Raw genomic sequence first — 18,212 nt, 5'->3', positions numbered from 1 at the left:
CCAGCAACCAATAATGTAATAAATGTGTCCATTTTAAATGCAATAACATCAATAACTTCTATAATTAAATCGGCTTGAAAAAGTCTTGATTATGTACCAACTGTAGATTAACAAGATTAACACGGCTGCATTCAATGGAAATGAAAGATGTTTTGTGCAGTTTGCTGATCAGAAACAGCCACATTCTGGACTATTTATTACACTTGTTTCAGTTATTTTTGGCCTCATTTCATTTAAAAACAATATCGGTTGATACTCTCAAAACTAAAGTAGACTCGGACACAAGGTTAATAATAAAAAAAAAAGAATCATTTATTAGAATTTCCCAAGAGTCTGTGGTGCAACACTCAGGAGATCACAAACTAAAAAAAAAAGAAAATCACAGACGAACGGGGACACAGAAGATAAACCGACATGATTGTCACCACATCTGTGAGCTGGTGAATAATCAGTATAAAAACCATAAAAAGGATTGTCTCCGTTTGTGTGCAGCTGCTGTAAAAGTAACACGTTTCCACTTTAAATCTGTCTTTTGGTTCTGGGTTCAGATGATCACGACGATCACGACGATGAAAAGGTTAACATTTGAGTGAACAGTCTGCAGATGTTTGATAGCTGAGGCTGGAAGAAGAGCTGAAAGGCACTTATGAAGATTCACAGCTGGAACGACGAGAACAACAAAACGTGACTCGGTTAACAGTTTCAGTTTCTGCCTCTCGTGCCGTAGTTGGATTTAAAGATCAAGTGTACGAGATCCGCGTTATGCCACGTTTAAGTTACTGCAGCATCTCTGCTGCCTCGTGCAGATTAAACACCGACTCCCTACACCACCTGGTGGCATGAACTAGTATTACAAGACAAAATGACCCGACGTTTGTCAGCTCACGATTGTTAAATATCTGCTAAAATCATAATTTCAGGTGCAATGCTTCTGTTTGCATGACTTGTGATCAATAGTAAGCGTAAAAATCAGCATATACCTAAATATTTGATTGCATTTGTAAAAGTGTGAACATGTTTCATAAAAAACTGTCAATGATTCAGGTTAAATATCTTTTGGTCAAAGAAATACAAAACACCTCAACATCGACGTCACTGTTTTGTCGCAATTTCTCACTATTTCTCAGTGTAAACAAAGAAAAGGTTTGTGCTTTGTACCGTTTTACATCTTCAAAAACTACAGAAACAGTTTTGACATAATTTTAAAGAATTATTAGTGTAAACTATCCATCGCAATACTACTTTATACCACAAGATGATGTAGAGAGTCTATTCAGCAAATACTGAAGTGACTTGGCGCTGCCACCTAGTGGTCAAAAAGGAATCACTCACTGTGAGAATCAAGGAGAAAATCCACAAACACCCAGAACGTCCAGCTCAGGTTTTGTTTTCGTGTCTCAAAAAAAACTCCAAAGTTTCAGCTTAATTTCTTCCAAAAAAAAAAATCAACAGAAGGGAACTCAAACTGACAGAAACGTTTCATGACGAAGGTGTGCCAACATGTCCTGTACAACATAAAAAAAAACGACATCGGACTACGAATGAAAGAGTTCAGAGTTCTTTTTGTCGTGAAGCTACAAAAGCTGTTGCCATGGCAACGGGTGGTCCACTTGCGCGCCTTCGCCCCCTGCTGGGCCTACAGCTCCGTGTCCTTGTACTTCTGCGGGTTGTAGTAGCCTCTCTTGTTCTGGTCGGCCAGATGCCGGCGGTACTCGGCCTCGTCGTCCTCAGCGTACGGCGGCCGGGAGGACGCCTGCGGCTCGGCGTGGGAGCTGGACCTGGACAGACACAGACACAGGAGTTAGTCAGGCGTCAGGCAATGGAAAGGTCAGCGATGACGCCGACGCTCTCACCCGATTGGCTGAGGACGGTTGAGGTTGGGCTTCGGCAGCTTCACGGGGACGGCGTAGATGTCCGGATGCTTCTGGGCGATTTCAAGCTGGATGAAGGGTCACAAACACAAATGTCAGACTACCTACAAATAAACAGTTTTAGACACAGTTACTGTTTCACTACTTTCTCTTTGTATTTTACTGACTCGGGCGTTTTCCGCCTCCTGCAGCTCCAGAAGCCTCTGAGCTCGAGCCAGATGGTCCATCTTCTCAAACGCTTGGATCTGAGCCAGAGCAGGAACAAGAAGGTCATTAGTCCTTATAGAGAGGAAATGAGGGGCGAGTGCACGTCCACATGAAAGGAGCCGTGATGAAACACTGAATGAGATGAGCTGTGATCACCACAGGAATGCAAAGGTTGCAGTTACCTGATCACCCATTTTCTATTTGATATTAGAGGCAGAGAAAGAGAAGCAGGAAGAAAGAGCAATAAAAGTTGTTTAATGACTCAGTAAGAGGGTGTAAAAGTGGGTGGAGCTTGTAAAGGAGGAAATGTGAGCGGATGGGGGAAGACGCTCACCTTCCCCAGGAAGGACTTGCTGGCGGGATCGACCTCGTTCTCCATCCCCGGGCTCTGCTCCCCGGACGACTGGTTCAGACGGCCGATGGCGGGCTTCAGGGCGACGGGCGGTGGCAGCGGTTTGCCTACGCCCACTGCGTCGCTGCTGATGGTGCTGCTGGAGTGCGACTCGTAGCTCCGCGTGGAGTCGGTCCGGGTCTGAGCACGCACCTGCAGCAGACAGGAAGGAGACACGGAGGACGGTTTGAATCAGCGAGGCGACGAGCGAGAGCAGCGGAGGCTTCATGACAGTTTCATGATGGACTCAGGCTGGATCTCCTCCACGAGATTCAGATGTAAGAATTTCGAATTTGTCAACGCATTAAAAAGAAGCATATTCTTAATTTCTGCCGGGGACCCTAACCCAACCCGAACAGGAAGGACGTTTCAACGTTCATAGCAGCGATTATCAGACTTATTTCTCCACGCTCCGTACTGTAGGACGGTCTGGAACATAAGATGGAAGAACTCACTTCACTCACAGAACTAACTTTTCCTCCCGATTGCAGTGCAGTAGGATTTAAGTATTAGTTCCCATTTCTCCTTTCCTTTAAACATGGCCTCAACGATCTCCTCCAAACACCCTTCTCCTATCAGCATCAGAGCAGCACCCAGGCTGCTCACCAACCAACTTCAGCTGCTGTCTCTTGTTGTGTCTTTGATCCGTTTGTTTGCTGCTTCAGAAGATGACTTCAGTTGTTTCATAGTGGAAATGATGTAACTTTACATGGAAACAGCAGAAATCCTGAAAACAATGTTGTTTTCCTGTTGGGCCACTAGTGGGGGCTGTTTGGTTTTGTAATGAAGCCACACAGGCACAGAGAACAATACACTATAAACATTGACAATGGTGAACACACAGACATTCGGATGGACAGACAGAAGTTAGATTGTTGGGCCTTAGAGGTCACATGATTTGTTAGAGGAGCAGGAGGAGGAGGAGGAGGAGGAGCGGGGATTCTCACCTTGGGGGGTTCGGGGACAAAGGAAGGTGGGGGACTGGGCTCTCTGTGCAGCACCTCTCTGCTACCTGCCCTCCTCATACGAGCTCGGGGTTCAGGGTGAAGCTTCTATACACATGGACACGGACACAGAGACGGACAGAGACGGACACAGAGACGGACACAGAGACGGACACAGAGACGGCGGACAGGGTCAGGTCAGGATGTTCGGTGGTCAGGTTTGATTGACACAGGTGTCAGCAGGAGGCCACGCCCACCTCGTCCGGCAGCACGGGCTCCGACGAGCGGCTGATGGCCGAAACGGGATGGGGCTCGTCCAGCACCTCGTCCAGCTCGTTGTCGGTATAAGCCCCGCCCTCGTCCGCCGTGTCCTCGTAGTCGCTGGTCAGGCGGCTGTCCATGCTCAGGTAGTCGGCGCTCATCGCAGACAGGTAGGACATGCGGTCGTCATGGAGATCCAGGTCCTCCTCTGACCCGTCCATCTGGAGAGAGAAACATCAGCACTTATTTCTATGGAGACGGTGAGCGTGAGCTGCAGAGATGATGAGGCTCACCTTGCCCTCACACACCCACACGGCGCGGTCCTGCTGCTCCCGGATAGAATCCTTCACGCTGCCGTACCAGCCGTCATTCGCCGAGTTCAGGTTGATGGACGCTGGGAGGACAGAAAAACAAAGTCTGAGAAAATCCAGCGCGAGCAGCACCGACGATGACCAACAATCTGGAGGGTTAATGGAGTTAAATGTCACATTTTATGGATTGTTTCAGTGTTTTAAACCTATAAAAACACTTTAAATGCCATTCAATCAAATTGATCTGTTCATTACTGTATTAACATCTGGCTCCATGAAAAGACTGTATGATGAGCAGCAAACTACATTCATGTCTGTCCTCTTCCTTTCCTTCTTCCCTGTCAAAAGCTGGTGTCTGTATTACCCAGCATGCAGCTGGGATCTTGAGGGGAATGATATTTTTAAAACACGACCATCATTGTTAAATATTTTAACTCCGGGCGCCTGTGCAGCTGCAGCAGCATCTCAACTTTATTCTATTTGTGGAAGTTTGAGGTCGGCTTGGTTAAAAACGCATCTAAACAAACGAACATTGAAGCGAGAGCAGCACAAACAATCTGAATCCATTGTTACTTAGAAATGTTCAGAAAAACGAGACTGCAACTGGGGATGCACTTATACCACCTTTTTTAAAGTACGAGTCACGATACAAGTACTTATTGAAGCCATTAATACTAATTTATACTCCTTATGCAAACAATATGCGAAGGTTTTGTGTTTCTGCAAACCACCTCCACACAGCCTGTGTCGATGCTACGTCACCTTTAACAGCCTTAAAGGCTCGGGTAAACATAGCGCAGTGCGTAGCATCTCTCTACACACTGGCCTGCGTGTACTGGAGACTGCAGACCGAGGGACTGAGTTCGCTCCAGATTTCCATTACTGAGTCTATCATTCATACTTTAACCACGTTTAGCATGCGGCACCACTGTTGTGTGAGCCTGAAACTCTTCAGCGTGTCTCTGGTGATTAAGTTGCTGGTGTACAAACTAGTTTTCAGCTCGTACTGAGATTTTAGCAGAACATAATATACAGTCTGTCTTACTTGTGTCATTCTCATGAATATTAAAGAATCTCCAAACTGCTGACATCGCTCGTCTTTTCCTGTCTGCCTGCTGCTGATGAATGACGTCACGTAATACTCGCCGGGCGGTGTCAGGGATCTTTTACAAATACGAGTGAAAGTGTAGTATAAGACCTGATAACTGTTATTGGCATCGATGCACTCCGAACTGCAGCCATAGTGCACATGTGCACTCTGCAGAGTTTCAGAAAAGTTGTGATTTCCCCATTTACATTTTGCATTTTGAAAAATGTGAACTCTGAAAATTGTTTTCAATTACTCCCGATGCCACAGAATGTTGCTGCTGTCTCTTTGAAAACGTTATGGTGTGAACATTCCATAGAGCTCTCTGTCTCGGTAGAAAAAAATAATGGTCGTTCATTGTTTTGATCACCGACATACGATCATATGACCAATAAACTGGACTAGTTGTTGCAACTTTGAAAAACCGGTCTTCTCAATGAACTCTTCAGCAGCTTATTCCATCAAATCTTCCACTAACTCAAGACGTTTTCTGCACTTTGAGAATCTCCTAGAGAAACCTCAGCAACCACAGCTTTCTTCTTTTTAAAAATGTTGTGAATGGTGTTTCTCTTCCATGAGCACTGGATTCACAATATATAACATTATTGGTACGATACATCCTGGAGTCTCCTTCCTGCCTCTGCAGTGGCTGAAGGTCTGCGGCCGTACCGGTGAAGAGGTGTGAGCAGGTCTTCCTCAGCTTGACGGCCTGCTCGTACAGCTTGCGGGCGCTGCGGTTGGACCCGGGCAGGAGGCGGTTCCTCATGGTCTTGACGCCCTGCTTGCTGTCGGGGTTGAGGAAGATGACGATGGGATACCACTGGGTGTAGTTCAGGGTGTCCACGGCTTTGGGGGTCACGTCCAGAAGAGCGTGACGGTCCTGTGGGAGCAGAGCGAGGAGGAGGAGGGTGAATGTGATGTTATGTGACAGCACTTTGCCTCCTCCTGCAAGGCTCCTCCACCGCTGTGTACCTGCTCGATGATTTGTCGGATGGTGTTCAGTCTCACCACTCCGGATGACTTCTCACTCCCTGCATCTTTGGGCTCCGTTTCTGAAAGAGAGAGCCAAGCAATGACACAAATCTCCACTAATCTGCTCTTCTCGTTACTAACATGCCCTTTAAATGACACTTACTCGCAACGACAAACTCATTGGGAAGGTCGTTGGCCAGTTTCTCATTGACGGTGTCGGAAATGGGACCAAATATCACGACGGGTCTCCTGAAACCAGCTGAACAAAACCAGAGAGGAGATTATTTCACACATGAAGAAAGAAACGTGAGACTACCAGTCACTGGGGTGTGGAGTGTTTCTGAAGCACCTTCCCGGAGCACCACTCTCTCATAGGCGGGGAACCGTGTGCTGACCGGAGTGGCGCTCAGGTCCTCTCGGCTCTTGCGTAGGTCTTTCTTCTTGGCCGCTCTCTGACCTCGCAGCCTCCAGAAGTCTCCTCGATCGTTGCCGGACGCGGCTCGGGCGGCGTTCTGAGCGTTGGCCATCTGCTCGGCTCTGTGAGACAAAGCGAGACACATTGTGTGATTTCTCTGAGCTTCAAGGATCCGTCCAGTTGACCGGGAGGTTTTGAATCTACGTCACTCGCCTGCTCTTTGCCGGGATGATCCCTTTCTCCAGCAGCTGGTTCTCTTTGTCCATACGGATCGCCAGCCAGCTGCCCAGCTTGCCGTCGTACAGCGTGTCCGTCACCTTGAAGATCTCTCCTCTGGAGAACGGCAGGCTCTGCGGCGCCTCCTTCTCGTACTCAAAGTGGGTCCTGATGAAGAACGAGTCGCCTCTGCCTGATTCCAAGATGTCCTCGTACACTGAAACGAAAGGAGGAAACGGAGCTCATACCATCTTTATACTGAGGCCAGTCTAGTTCTACTGATGCTGGTTCACCATTGAGCAAAGATTTGAAGAATTGCACTCAAGACTAATGAGATTAATTTGTCTGTTCTACACTTAACTTTGTTGTCATTATAATACTGTCATAACAGCCACTTGAATGATTTCTGCAGAAATGTTTCCTAAAACACTTTTCAATCAAAGCAGAAATCTTCTGTGGTTTCACGCCGGCTCCATCTGTTCTTCTAATCCCAAACAGGCTCCGTGTTGTCGGTTCAGGACTCTGTGGGCCACGTCGTCACTTCCTGGACTTCTAATCTGACTTTACTCTGCGACAAATCTGCAGCCGATTGGATATTTTGTGATGCGATAGTTGTTGTCCTTTCACATGCCTGAAACTTCTACAATGTTGTAGATTTATCCAGCCTTGTCCAGCCCACTGACAATCTGCGAGAGTAAAGTCACTAAATTGAAATAAAATAAAAGGTTGGATTTCTACTTATATATATTTAATCAAGCATGGTGCACCACACGGCTTTATTGTTGGTCCACTGATTAATTTCCATCACTGCATTTCTAATTCACTCACACTTGAAGTTACAGTCACCATGTATGTGACCTGTGAGGAGACTCTTCTTAACACAAACATCTCAGAGGCAGGAAAGTATTATTCACTCATTTTTAAAAGAGCAGTCTGTATTAGTTACTGTCAGTTTCATACCTTCAGGTTTACTCTGTGCCAGAATGGTTACGTCTTCTCCTTTGGGGATTTCCAGGAGGTAGAGGACAGCGTCTTCACGCACCATCCCTCTAAAGTCCATGTTATTTACCTGAAACGGCAGAAAGCGCAGAAAGAAAGAAGATTACATGAAAGAATCACAAAAGAAAAGGTTGATGCAACATTGTGCATGTCATATCGTTTTTATTCCCCCATTCCTGGATGTAGTTTGTTTATCTCTGCAGAAGTGGGAACACAAACAGCTTTGCTAGTTTTAAAGCAAATGCTAAAAAGACTATTTGGAAATAGTCTTTTGTACACCTATGGGTTAAAGTGAGGTGTGGTGAGGGTACTGGTAGAACTGAAGGACTAATGTGAATCTGCAGGATTTTAAAAGTTTGATTCAACAACCTTCACGATCTGATCTCCGGTGTGGAGCCCCTCCTGCTTGGCGGCGCTGTCGTCCTGAACGCCGGCGATGAAGATGCCCACGTCATTTCCTCCCGCCAGCCTCAGACCCACGCTGTCGCCTTTCTGGAAACGCACCATCACCGTGTTGGGCCTGCAGCGCAAAGTTCATCACAATAAAGATCAGCCACTTCCTTCCTGCAACTGTGTCCTGAAGTTTCTTGGTGAACCACTGACCCGTATACTTCCTGGTCATCCAGGTTCGGCTTCAGAGGGACTTTGGTAGGAGCGTGGGGCTTCGGGGCCGCGGTGACTGCTGGTGCTGCACAGACACAACAGTACAGTTTAAACCTGATCCACTGAGTTTGTGTCTTCACAAGGAGGCGCGGTTGTTTTACCAGGTGGCGTCTCTGATCGGGGCTCCTCCCTCTCTGCCTGCAGAGGGGGCGTGTCCTCAACACCTCTGTCTGCGCCTCTGAATGGGGTCGGCATGGCTCCCATTTTCGCCAGCCTGTTTGGTGGATCCTCTCTGGTTATAACGCAAAGTCAAATGTTGGAATTACACATCGTTTCTCCCACTACCATCCAAGAGGAGCAGCTACAACTCAAACCTTACCCACACTCGTTCTAATATTAGATGGGATGATGGGGAAGCTTTGTGGAGCATGAATAAACATAATCCTGTATTATCCTGATTGTTTTGTTTTTCCTGCCGTCTTTATCAACACATGAATAACAGAAGCAGTGCAGATTTCTCATTTCGTGTTCATTTATTCGACAGCGTTGAAACTGAGGTCAACAGATGTTTAATGGAGCTTTGACAGATTTACATAAACTTACAAACCAAGACTACACGAACACTCGGTTAATTTCATGGCCTCTACTACTCGAGAGAAAGACTGCACAGCTTTTTAATCCTGATGTTTCTAACATTAGTAATCCAACACATGCTCTCTGCTCACATGTGTGTAACTTAAAATAGACTGGAAAAGCATCTTTCATTGTTTTTCTGAAGCCTCCGGGAAGTGTTGTATCAAGAGGATCAGGATTCCAACAATCATGCTTGTTTCTTATAACAAGCACGAGAAAAAAACTGTTTTGTTTGGAATTGTGGTTGCAAAGACGTTAATTGTCCTAATGTGGAAACTGGATACAGTACTGTGGATGGTAGGAATGGAAAATACTAGACATCAGGAGAGACTGAGATTTAATGACAACAACACAGGAGATGTGTTCGATAAGCTCTAGGATCCTGTGCTGAAAGTTCTGCCAGGAAAGGACAAATATCAAGATTATGACACTTGAAGCAATGTATTGATGTTCATGTGCACAAAAAGACGGCTTCATTTAATGTTACGACTGTCGCCACTGTTATATGCTAGATGTGCTTTGTTTATAGGGAGTGTGTTCCTTTCCTCGTCTGTTTGCTTGCAAGTTAGTTTTTATTTTGAAATAGGTTTTTAAAAAAAAAAGAAAAAGGAAATACATGCAGCAGTCCAACTGGAAAAGAGGACAACCCTCACAGACAAGCTTCTGAAATGACGAACAAGTGAAGGCAGGAATTGACCTTTTGGTGAAGCTCCAGCTTTGAACACAAATGAATCAATAGCATTCAACTACCAACGGTCTGGACTGGGACAAACTTTCTCACCTCCAGAGAGAAGCAATTGTTGTTTTCTGAGCTGTTCCAAGTCATTTAAAATGGTTGAACAATGTGCCTGGGGCTGCGCAACAGCGATACGAGTTATCGTGACAGAATATACAACTAAATTGACTTAATCTCATTTCCCAAACACAAACCAAACCTGAGCAAACATCTCCTGTAGATTAAGATGTGTCAGACCACACAAACTCAACGCCATAACTACAAACAAGAATGTCAACATTTGGTCCAAACTAAGGCAGTGTCTTGTATAATCTAATAATCTAGTCGTAAAATATCAATCACATAACGCGAGCAGCGATAAGCTTCCTGCAGCTCGCCATCTAGAGTACCTGATGAACACTGATGTTAAGATAGGTGGTTAAACGCAGTCTAGCGCCTGTTGCAGTTTGGTTTCTACACCGACAGCTGCCATGTAAACTCCAGTTTTGACGGCTTGTTCGAGTTAGTAACTAATGGGAGGCGGGGCTTAGCCAAGCTCAGTTGGACTCCGGTGTTGGCGAATACCTGGGCTTGTCTCGAAGTCTCTCATTGGAGGAGTGGGACGAGAGGTCGGAGTGGTGCCCACGCCGCTCATCCTGTGGAGAGTAGGAGCGGTACGACTCGATCTCTGAGATATCTGCCAACGACAAAGACGGTAAAACATCACAACCTCTCTGATGCAACAGCACGCTGGCGACTTCGCTCTACAGATTACATCACTACGCTTTCACAGATCTCGAGTGGCCCACAGGCGGTGAAGACAAGCCAGCACAGGCGAATGAAGGTCAGCTGAGCGTGCTCAACATTTACACGCATTCACAGCTCTGAAGACCTCAATCGGGAGATAAAAAAAAAAAAGTGGTTAAACTCTAGCAGCCCTGAAGTGCACTTTCACAGTGGTGATGCAGCACAGAAATATCCATCAGAGTGAGATTAAATGGATGCACTCGAGGCGACTTGTGAAAAATCCTCATTTCCCCTCCCTGTCCGCACACACACACACACACACACACACACTTTTGCGGTGAGCCTCTATTGTTCCCAGGGATTTTTGCAAAGAGGGACGCTGGACGGCTGAAATCCAGAAGGCTGCTGCTGCAAAACCTGAGTGTAATGAAATTCTGTCATATCCAATAGCAGGATTATGATCGGAGATTAGATCACCCTACTCGAGGCGAGTGAGCACTTTCACACATGCGCACACACACACGCACGCATTAACACACGCACTTTCACATACACACATACACACGCACAAAGACACGCAGGCCCAAAACCAGACAAAGTGGGTCACAAGTCCTTGGGCGATTCTCCCCCCCGTCTCCCTCCCCCCTGCAAACATTTGGTCAGTGAACAATCCACTCACACCACTCATCCAGATTGGCGGGGACCAATCCGGGCAGAGCGTTTGGTCATGTGACATTAAAAACAGGTATAAAAGAATGAGTAATCACGATGAGGGTGGAGGGATTACGGTGATTGTTTGGTGAGCGGGTGGTCAGCGCTGTGTGTTAGTAGAAGCTCGAACATGAAAGAACGTTTAAATACGACTGAAAAGTGATTAAAAGCTTTATTTTATGATTGGTTGACAGATACAGCAACATCAACAGTTTCCACAGTCGATTTAAATGACTTTCAGACGCAGTGGATTTTTTTCTCTCTATAGAATGATGATGATGGTGGAGGTGGTGATGAAGATGGGGTCGCCAGCTGTGCCTCTACACTGGGTAGGACCTGCTGCTTTTCAGTGTCGATTGTCTCTCACCATCGAGCTCCGAGTCGCTGTCGACCATCGGCGGGACTCGGATCAGCACCTGGCGCTTGTCTCTCTGCACCACCAGCTGCAGCTTCCCGCGCGACTTTTCGATCAGCTTCCCGGCGTCGCTCAGAGAGAGGTTCTCCGTCACCGTGCCGTTAATCTGACCGACGGGAGAGAGGGGGAGAGAGAGAGAGAGGACATGAGGAAATGTCGCTTCTCACTGCACACAGTTCAAAAGCAAATCTGTGAATCTGCTGCTCCACCTTCAGGATGATGTCTCCTTCCTGCAGGTTCCCGTCCCTGAAGGCCAGTCCGGTGCTGGTCATCTCTTTAATGAAGAGCTGGCTGCCCAGACGGAGGCCATACTCTGGAAAACACACACAATAAACCAACATCAGCACATCACGACAAGACAGGCAAGCTAAACCAACATATTCAGTCGCCTAAACGCGACTGATTGGTTTGTTTGTGATCAATCGAGTCTCACAATAACATTTCACAGGTAAAGCTTGTCCTGAAATCAACATTTTCCATTTATTCTGAATACAATATTTATATTTATTTATTCATTTAATTCAATGTTTATCTAAAATACCCACATTTTTCAATTGAATATTGAGTTGGTAGAAATAACTACTTTTCTAAGACTAAAAATAGAACAAGTGAGTTTCTCTTATGTCGGGGTCTAATATTGATATCCTGATGTTCTGCTGAGGTCTGAGGAAAATGTTGGACTTTATGAAGGAAACTGCTTGTTGAGAAAATGTTCAGAGGCGTTAAAATGCTGCATTTCAAATTCTCTGGACGGCAGCGGGGATCAGATGCTATGGGAGGAGCAGGCTGGACCAGGGAATTAGAGGTGGGAGACGCTTACCTCTCTGTTTTTTTTTTATTATTATCAGTCCTCTTGTACTAGAATGTGATTTACAGAAACACACTAAAATCACCAATTCCATATATATATATTTTTAAACACTTGCTGCAAGTCCAATTGGTTGTATCAGAGAAATCTCTGGCAAAACCTTTGTGAGAGGTTAGATTTAACTTTATTATATATTTTATGTATTTATTTTTTAAAAACGACAATCACAGTGTGTCATGGAAGGGAAAAAGTGTATCTAGATCAGATTTAGTTCAGGGTCCACATATAGTCCAATTTCATTTTGAGTGGGCCAAATTTAAACTTCAAAGCTTTTCTTTGTTGTGACACAGCGTATACCTGAGGAAAACTTTGATAGTTACACAAAACCAAACAATTACTACCAGAAATGACTACAATCTCAACATAAAGCCAATTTTAAATAAAACTTGTAGTGGAAAATACAGTGAAATGTCCAAAAACCTTCTCCTATAGCTGTTGCATTATGGGTGTTTTAACTAAGTCACCCTGACAGCCTGGCTTTGAGCAATGAGGTAGCGAGCTTCCACAACAGCTATCTCGTCACTGATATCTCAGCTCGGGTCTTCGTGTCTATTATACCTGTTCATTTCTGAATCTGGTCCAGATGGGAACTAGTAAGAAGGTCTTGATCTCCTCACCTTCGTTGGGCCGGTTCTTCAGCAGCACAACGTTGACGGGCTTCTCCAGCGGCTCCAGGTCTCGGGCCGGGCGGGGCAGAGGAATGGGCGGTGCGGCAGGTGACGGCGAGCGATCCAGACGGTCCCTGCTGCCGCTGCGCTTCATGGGCTCGTCGTACCTCCGGGGATCGCTGGGGGCGCGCTCGCGGCCCCGCTCGAAGCTGTGGTCCCGCGGGCCAGGGCCTCGCCCCGGGCTGCCGCGCCCGTAGCGCAGGTCGGGGCTGTTGGCACGTTCCAGCGGCCGGTCGTTGCGGTGGCGTCTCTCCGGGCTGTGGTCTCGGTCCAGGGTTCGCTCACTGCGGTAGCGCCGGTCGGGGCTGTGGTCGCGGTACTTTCGGTCCAGGCTGTGATCGCGGTTCAGCCCGTGGTCGCTCTTGTAACGGCGGTCGGGGCTGCGCTCCCGGTCCAAGGTGCGGCCCCGGCTGCCATCCCTCCTGTACTGCCGGTCCGGGCTCAGGTCCCGCTCCATGCTCCTGCCGCGCTCCTGCCGGTCGTAATCGCGCTCCCGCGTGTGGTAGCCGGAATCCATGTAGCCACTGCCGCGCTCCCGCTCCAGGCTGGGGTCCCGCCCGCCGCCACTCCTGCCGCTGTACACACTGCGGCGGTCCTGGTCGTAGTTATAGTCGTCGTTGTAGTCGTTGTTGAAGACTCTGTCGTCGGGGGACGGGGGCCGGTTCATCATATTGAAAGGGACCTTCCGGGGCCTTTTCACTGTCTGAAGGTTTACACAAAAACAAGAGATTACTACTGAAACCAACTAGTCCTGATGTTGTACAGATTAGAATGACCAAGGAGTAGCTTCAGATTGGAAGCAAGAGAGAAACATGTAATAAAAGCTCACACCAACTTTGTGTTTGAGAGATATTTTGCACCGTTAAACAAAACCAGTAAATCAGGGAAGTTTGGAACCTTTTTGAAAAGGGGGCCACATTTGGTCATGTGGGCCAACATCCCAGAATTACATTAGTTTAAACAATAAAAACAATAACAATATTTCCAATACATTAACTATTTTTCCGTCTGAGTCCGTTCTGTCTGTGAAAGCCACACAAAAGCTGTTGGTGTCCAACTCGAGAGTGTACGCCAGAAGGCTGAGCAGAGAAGACGTCAAAGTACTTATATTTATGTATTGTATACCAGCGATGCATAAAGGCAATTTCCTTTCTGATGTCATATTCAGCATTCATGGAATCGTGATGCTCCACATGGGTCAAGCAACATCTCCCCTCAAGAGAAGGCCAGTGTGAAAGTAACCGAAGCACCAAACTACTGTGGCACATTTAAGTGTTAAATCAAATATATCTAGACTGAAACACAGGCTGTTTACACAACAACGTAGTATAAACAAAGTGAAATGCAAAACTTTCACAGTGCTAAACCTGCTCACCAATCACTATCATTTAAGAATGGGCAGGTCATTTTCCAAGAGATCTGATTGGTCAGGAGGCGGAGCTCTGAGGTCTTATCGAGAACGTAACCTGCTCGGGAGCAGGTTAGACATTCAGCGCAAGTTGCAGTGGTGATTTATCCCGGGGAGAAGTGAGCAAACGTCGTAGTACGGAAAAACACAGGGTTAATCCTTGTAGTTATCTTGATAAGAGAAAATCCCTTGTCGTAGGGACTTGGTAGTTTTTTTTAGTTTGAGTCGCGTGGAATAACAATCCAACTTCATCGTCTGTGTTCTTGCCATTGTTAATGTTTATAGCGTATTGTTCCGTGCTTGCACGTGTGTGTGGCTTCATTACAAAAACAACACACAGCACCAACTCCTGGCCTGGCATGCTAACTACATCATTTTCAGCGTTTCTGCTGTTTCTGTGTGAACAGACATCGTTTTCAAAATGTTGCTGTGTAAATGTGAAACAACAAAAACGACGTGTTTTCACTTGAAACGTTGTCGTGGACAGGACCTCACTCTAAACCGCTCACAGTATGACATTCAACTCTGTTTAGCCGATGATCCAAACAAAGCGACGGCTCGACTTACGATCTTTGCCACTTTTCCACACTTCCTGAGGGCGTTGACGGCGAAGGAGTGGAGGGCGCCCTCCATGGGGATGGCGTTCACCTGGATGACTCTGTCATTCTCGCTGAAAAACACACATTACTTTGAGTTCAAACTGTTCACCAGGCTGCTCTACGTGCTGTGATCTCGACAGATGACGAGGTACACACAACAGCAGCCCGTCGCCGGGTCCTCCCTGCAGGACGTCGGACACCACGATGGACGTCTCGCCGCTCTCATCATTGGGGTTGTCCCGTCCTCCCGACACCGCGATGCCGAAGCCCATTTTTGGATCCTGAGGAAAGGAAAAGAGAGAGCGTGCGTAAAAGCAGTGTGGGAGACAGAGCCGCTGTGTAATCCCTGTGGCTCACACTGTACCATCGTGCTCCGGTGGGTATTGAACATCATGATTAAAGAGATTTTGCCTTCGACTGCGATTACAGATGCGTCTCTTAGCGTCGATCTTAACTCTACATATTGTGTTTGACTACTCAAAATACAAAGCTGGCCTCCAGCTTCAATATAATCTCCCAGGTGTAAGAGCGCATGTGTGTATTTTTTGAAACAGTTCTAAAAAGCTCCTGATGTTATCAGGCTCCTTAATTCTTGTGGGACGTTTTGGGAAGCTTTCTACCTGGTATTGCTCCAGTTTGTGCACAAGAGATTAGGTCCGAGATTTGATGACCTGTCTCTTTATCCGCTCCATTCCATCTGCACGTAGCACACACACACACACACACACGTACACACACACACACCACTTCCCTCTGTCTTTAGCAGATGGCCGAGTGAGTTTTGCCCCGGAGGGAGGGAGGCAGGCAGAGATCTGACCGCTCAGTCTGCTCCTATTCCAAACCTTCTGAAAAACGAAGGTAATAATCTACGACTTCACTACATGAGACTAAGAAAATCAAACAATTACCAAACAGCTGGATGGTCAGCTGCAGCTACTGTTTAAAAACAAAATGTTGAAACTGATGTGGGCTTTTCTTCCGTCACTCCGATACCGAAGGGGTTTCAAAAGGTTTTATGTTACATGTAGGGCTGCACAATATGTCAAATATTTATCATTATCAACATGACCAATACACATATTGCATGAGACTGACTCAACTATGATAAATTATGTTTCATTAATGCTCTGAAGATTCAAATTAAGAGTTTTAGTTTTAGGAACAAAAGACTCAAACAATTATGTACTGACAGAGAAAGAGCATTTATTTATTTGTGAGAATAAATCACAATAACATTGAAATAGTCTGTTTAGAAGTTTGCATTTATCGTAAAACATTGTTATAGTAATACTAAACCACATCAGTGCATGTTCTCCTGCATGTTCTCCAGCACACGTTATGCCCGCTGCACACTGTGCGATTTTAACAATCGTATAAGTTCACAGTGAGCCACACGGTACGACAAGAATCGAATAAACTCTGGGCATGACCTGAAGCCTGCCCTGTGCAGATCGCATGATGGAAACAAGCTGAATCACAGCCTACGACGACGCAAGTCGTCAAAATTGCGCAAGAATAAAGCGTAACCATGCGACATCCATTCAAGAAAGAGAAACAAGTGAAACATGAACGGAGAACTCACCCTTTATGTGTTTGGAGACAAAAGCCCAAAAAAGTTTTTCTTTATAATCTTTTTTTTTTTTATGCGTTTTACCATTTTAACTGTAAAGCATCTATTTGGGTTCAGTGCCGGTGTCGCGCTGATCAATATGTCATTTCAATTGGTTAGTTAGCTCATGGAGGTCGCAGCTGCGCTACCTTCCTCCCAGTCAAGCTTTCTCTTTTATTACTTAAACAGTTCAGCAAAACGGATTTCTGAAAACATTTGAGGCGAGAAATAAGCTGTGCAGTTGCTCATTCAGTCGTTTTGCTTCCACTGTGACTAGTTTTGACTTTTTACCAAAGTTTAGAGATACAGCCCGTGCTCCGCTCCGCATGTCTAGTTTGCACAAAGTTGGCAGAATTCAATTTTATGCGAATGAGCTGCTGGCAGCTCCGGGGCGACGCACGGCACCCAGCATGCAACGCGGTGCGTTTCACATAGACAATGAATGGGACGCAGAGAAAATGACGGATCTTATTGTACAATAATAATGTTGATAACAATTTCATAATGTTGCTGTTTATTGTTTTCTACAGGTCTTGCACTTGAGTTTTAAATATTTTAAGTTATGCAATTCAGGGTAAGCACTATTGTATATAACTTATACTTAGTTGCTTTTCTGGATGGTGTTGATATTTGTTTTTCATCTACAGTTTTTGCACTTTAATTTCAAATATTTAATTCAAAATTGAATGTATTCATTGCTTCCCTAATTTTTAGTTTTTTTAAGAAGAGGAGCTGAGTGGTTTTCTATAGCCTTGTGTAAGCTCACACATTACACCAACAACAATATACAGATATATATCAGAATCAGCATCAAATCATATTGATCGGAATCGGGTCGGAACTGAAAAAATTATTGGATCGGTGCGTCCCTATGGAGCAAAGAGTCTACGTTAAAGATGTCATATTATGAATGACGGCCCAGAGTGAAGAAAGTCTGTCCTCTCTCTCCTTGGCTTGTTGCAATTTTTAAAAACTGTGATGCTCCAACGAGCGAATCAAAACTCAAACCCAACATAGTGTCATCTGGGGTTTACCCAATCCCAATCAAGGTAGGCCCTCCCTTTGACCCTCCCACAATTAGGCAGCTCTGCTCTGGCAAATGGCACCACGAGAGGAAGTATTTCCTCCTCTTCTCAAGATGGGGATGTGTGGGCGGAGCCAGTCCAGCTCACACAGACACAGCAGATTCTGAATGCAGCTCATCTAATCCAACATTCAAAGCTGGATGGGGCAATAAACTTTGAGTGCAATGTTTTTAAACCAACCAGACTCAGGTGAAAATGTTGAAAAGCTGGATATTGAGGGGTCTTTAAAGATCAATTCCAGATTTTGTTATTCTGATCATAATATTTAGCCTAGAGTTAGCCTTCGATATTATTGAGTTCCATCTACATGTGGCTAAATGTTTTCTGCCTTTGAAGATGTCAATGATGCAATAAAAATCCACTCCGATATGCAAGTTGTAAAACATACAGTGAACTGAGACATCATATTGTTGACGTCGCAATTCTATTATTCAAATTTGTCATGTCTTGTTAAAGGATAGTTCATTAAATGTGAAC

At 45.7% G+C, this 18,212-nt stretch overlaps 1 protein-coding gene across 4 annotated transcripts in view; it reads right to left on the bottom strand.

The window, feature by feature from the left end:
* Positions 1-180: 180 nt before the first annotated feature.
* Positions 181-18,212, bottom strand: part of tjp2a (tight junction protein 2a (zona occludens 2)) — a 42,903-nt gene continuing 24,871 nt past the window's right edge. For all 4 annotated transcript variants that reach the window (XM_080477517.1, XM_080477514.1, XM_080477516.1 and 1 more), the window contains 22 exons: positions 15,198-15,322; positions 15,010-15,112; positions 12,984-13,737; positions 11,708-11,811; positions 11,451-11,604; positions 10,211-10,322; positions 8,439-8,569; positions 8,278-8,362; positions 8,044-8,194; positions 7,636-7,744; positions 6,673-6,892; positions 6,394-6,581; positions 6,208-6,303; positions 6,045-6,124; positions 5,742-5,952; positions 3,968-4,068; positions 3,671-3,895; positions 3,417-3,521; positions 2,413-2,622; positions 2,039-2,116; positions 1,854-1,939; positions 181-1,778 (listed from right to left, as the gene is read on the bottom strand). In XM_080477517.1, coding sequence (XP_080333643.1) covers positions 1,637-1,778; positions 1,854-1,939; positions 2,039-2,116; positions 2,413-2,622; positions 3,417-3,521; positions 3,671-3,895; positions 3,968-4,068; positions 5,742-5,952; positions 6,045-6,124; positions 6,208-6,303; positions 6,394-6,581; positions 6,673-6,892; positions 7,636-7,744; positions 8,044-8,194; positions 8,278-8,362; positions 8,439-8,569; positions 10,211-10,322; positions 11,451-11,604; positions 11,708-11,811; positions 12,984-13,737; positions 15,010-15,112; positions 15,198-15,322 — 3,570 coding nt within the window. In that variant the 3' untranslated portion in view covers positions 181-1,636. The remainder of the gene's footprint in view (positions 1,779-1,853; positions 1,940-2,038; positions 2,117-2,412; positions 2,623-3,416; positions 3,522-3,670; positions 3,896-3,967; positions 4,069-5,741; positions 5,953-6,044; positions 6,125-6,207; positions 6,304-6,393; positions 6,582-6,672; positions 6,893-7,635; positions 7,745-8,043; positions 8,195-8,277; positions 8,363-8,438; positions 8,570-10,210; positions 10,323-11,450; positions 11,605-11,707; positions 11,812-12,983; positions 13,738-15,009; positions 15,113-15,197; positions 15,323-18,212) is intronic.

This window comes from Lipophrys pholis (genome assembly GCF_963383615.2).
Source record: "Lipophrys pholis genome assembly, chromosome: 12".
Taxonomy (NCBI): Eukaryota; Metazoa; Chordata; class Actinopteri; order Blenniiformes; family Blenniidae; genus Lipophrys; species Lipophrys pholis.
The sequence above is the reverse complement of the archived record's forward strand: the minus strand, read 5'-3'. Positions and strand labels throughout refer to the sequence as shown.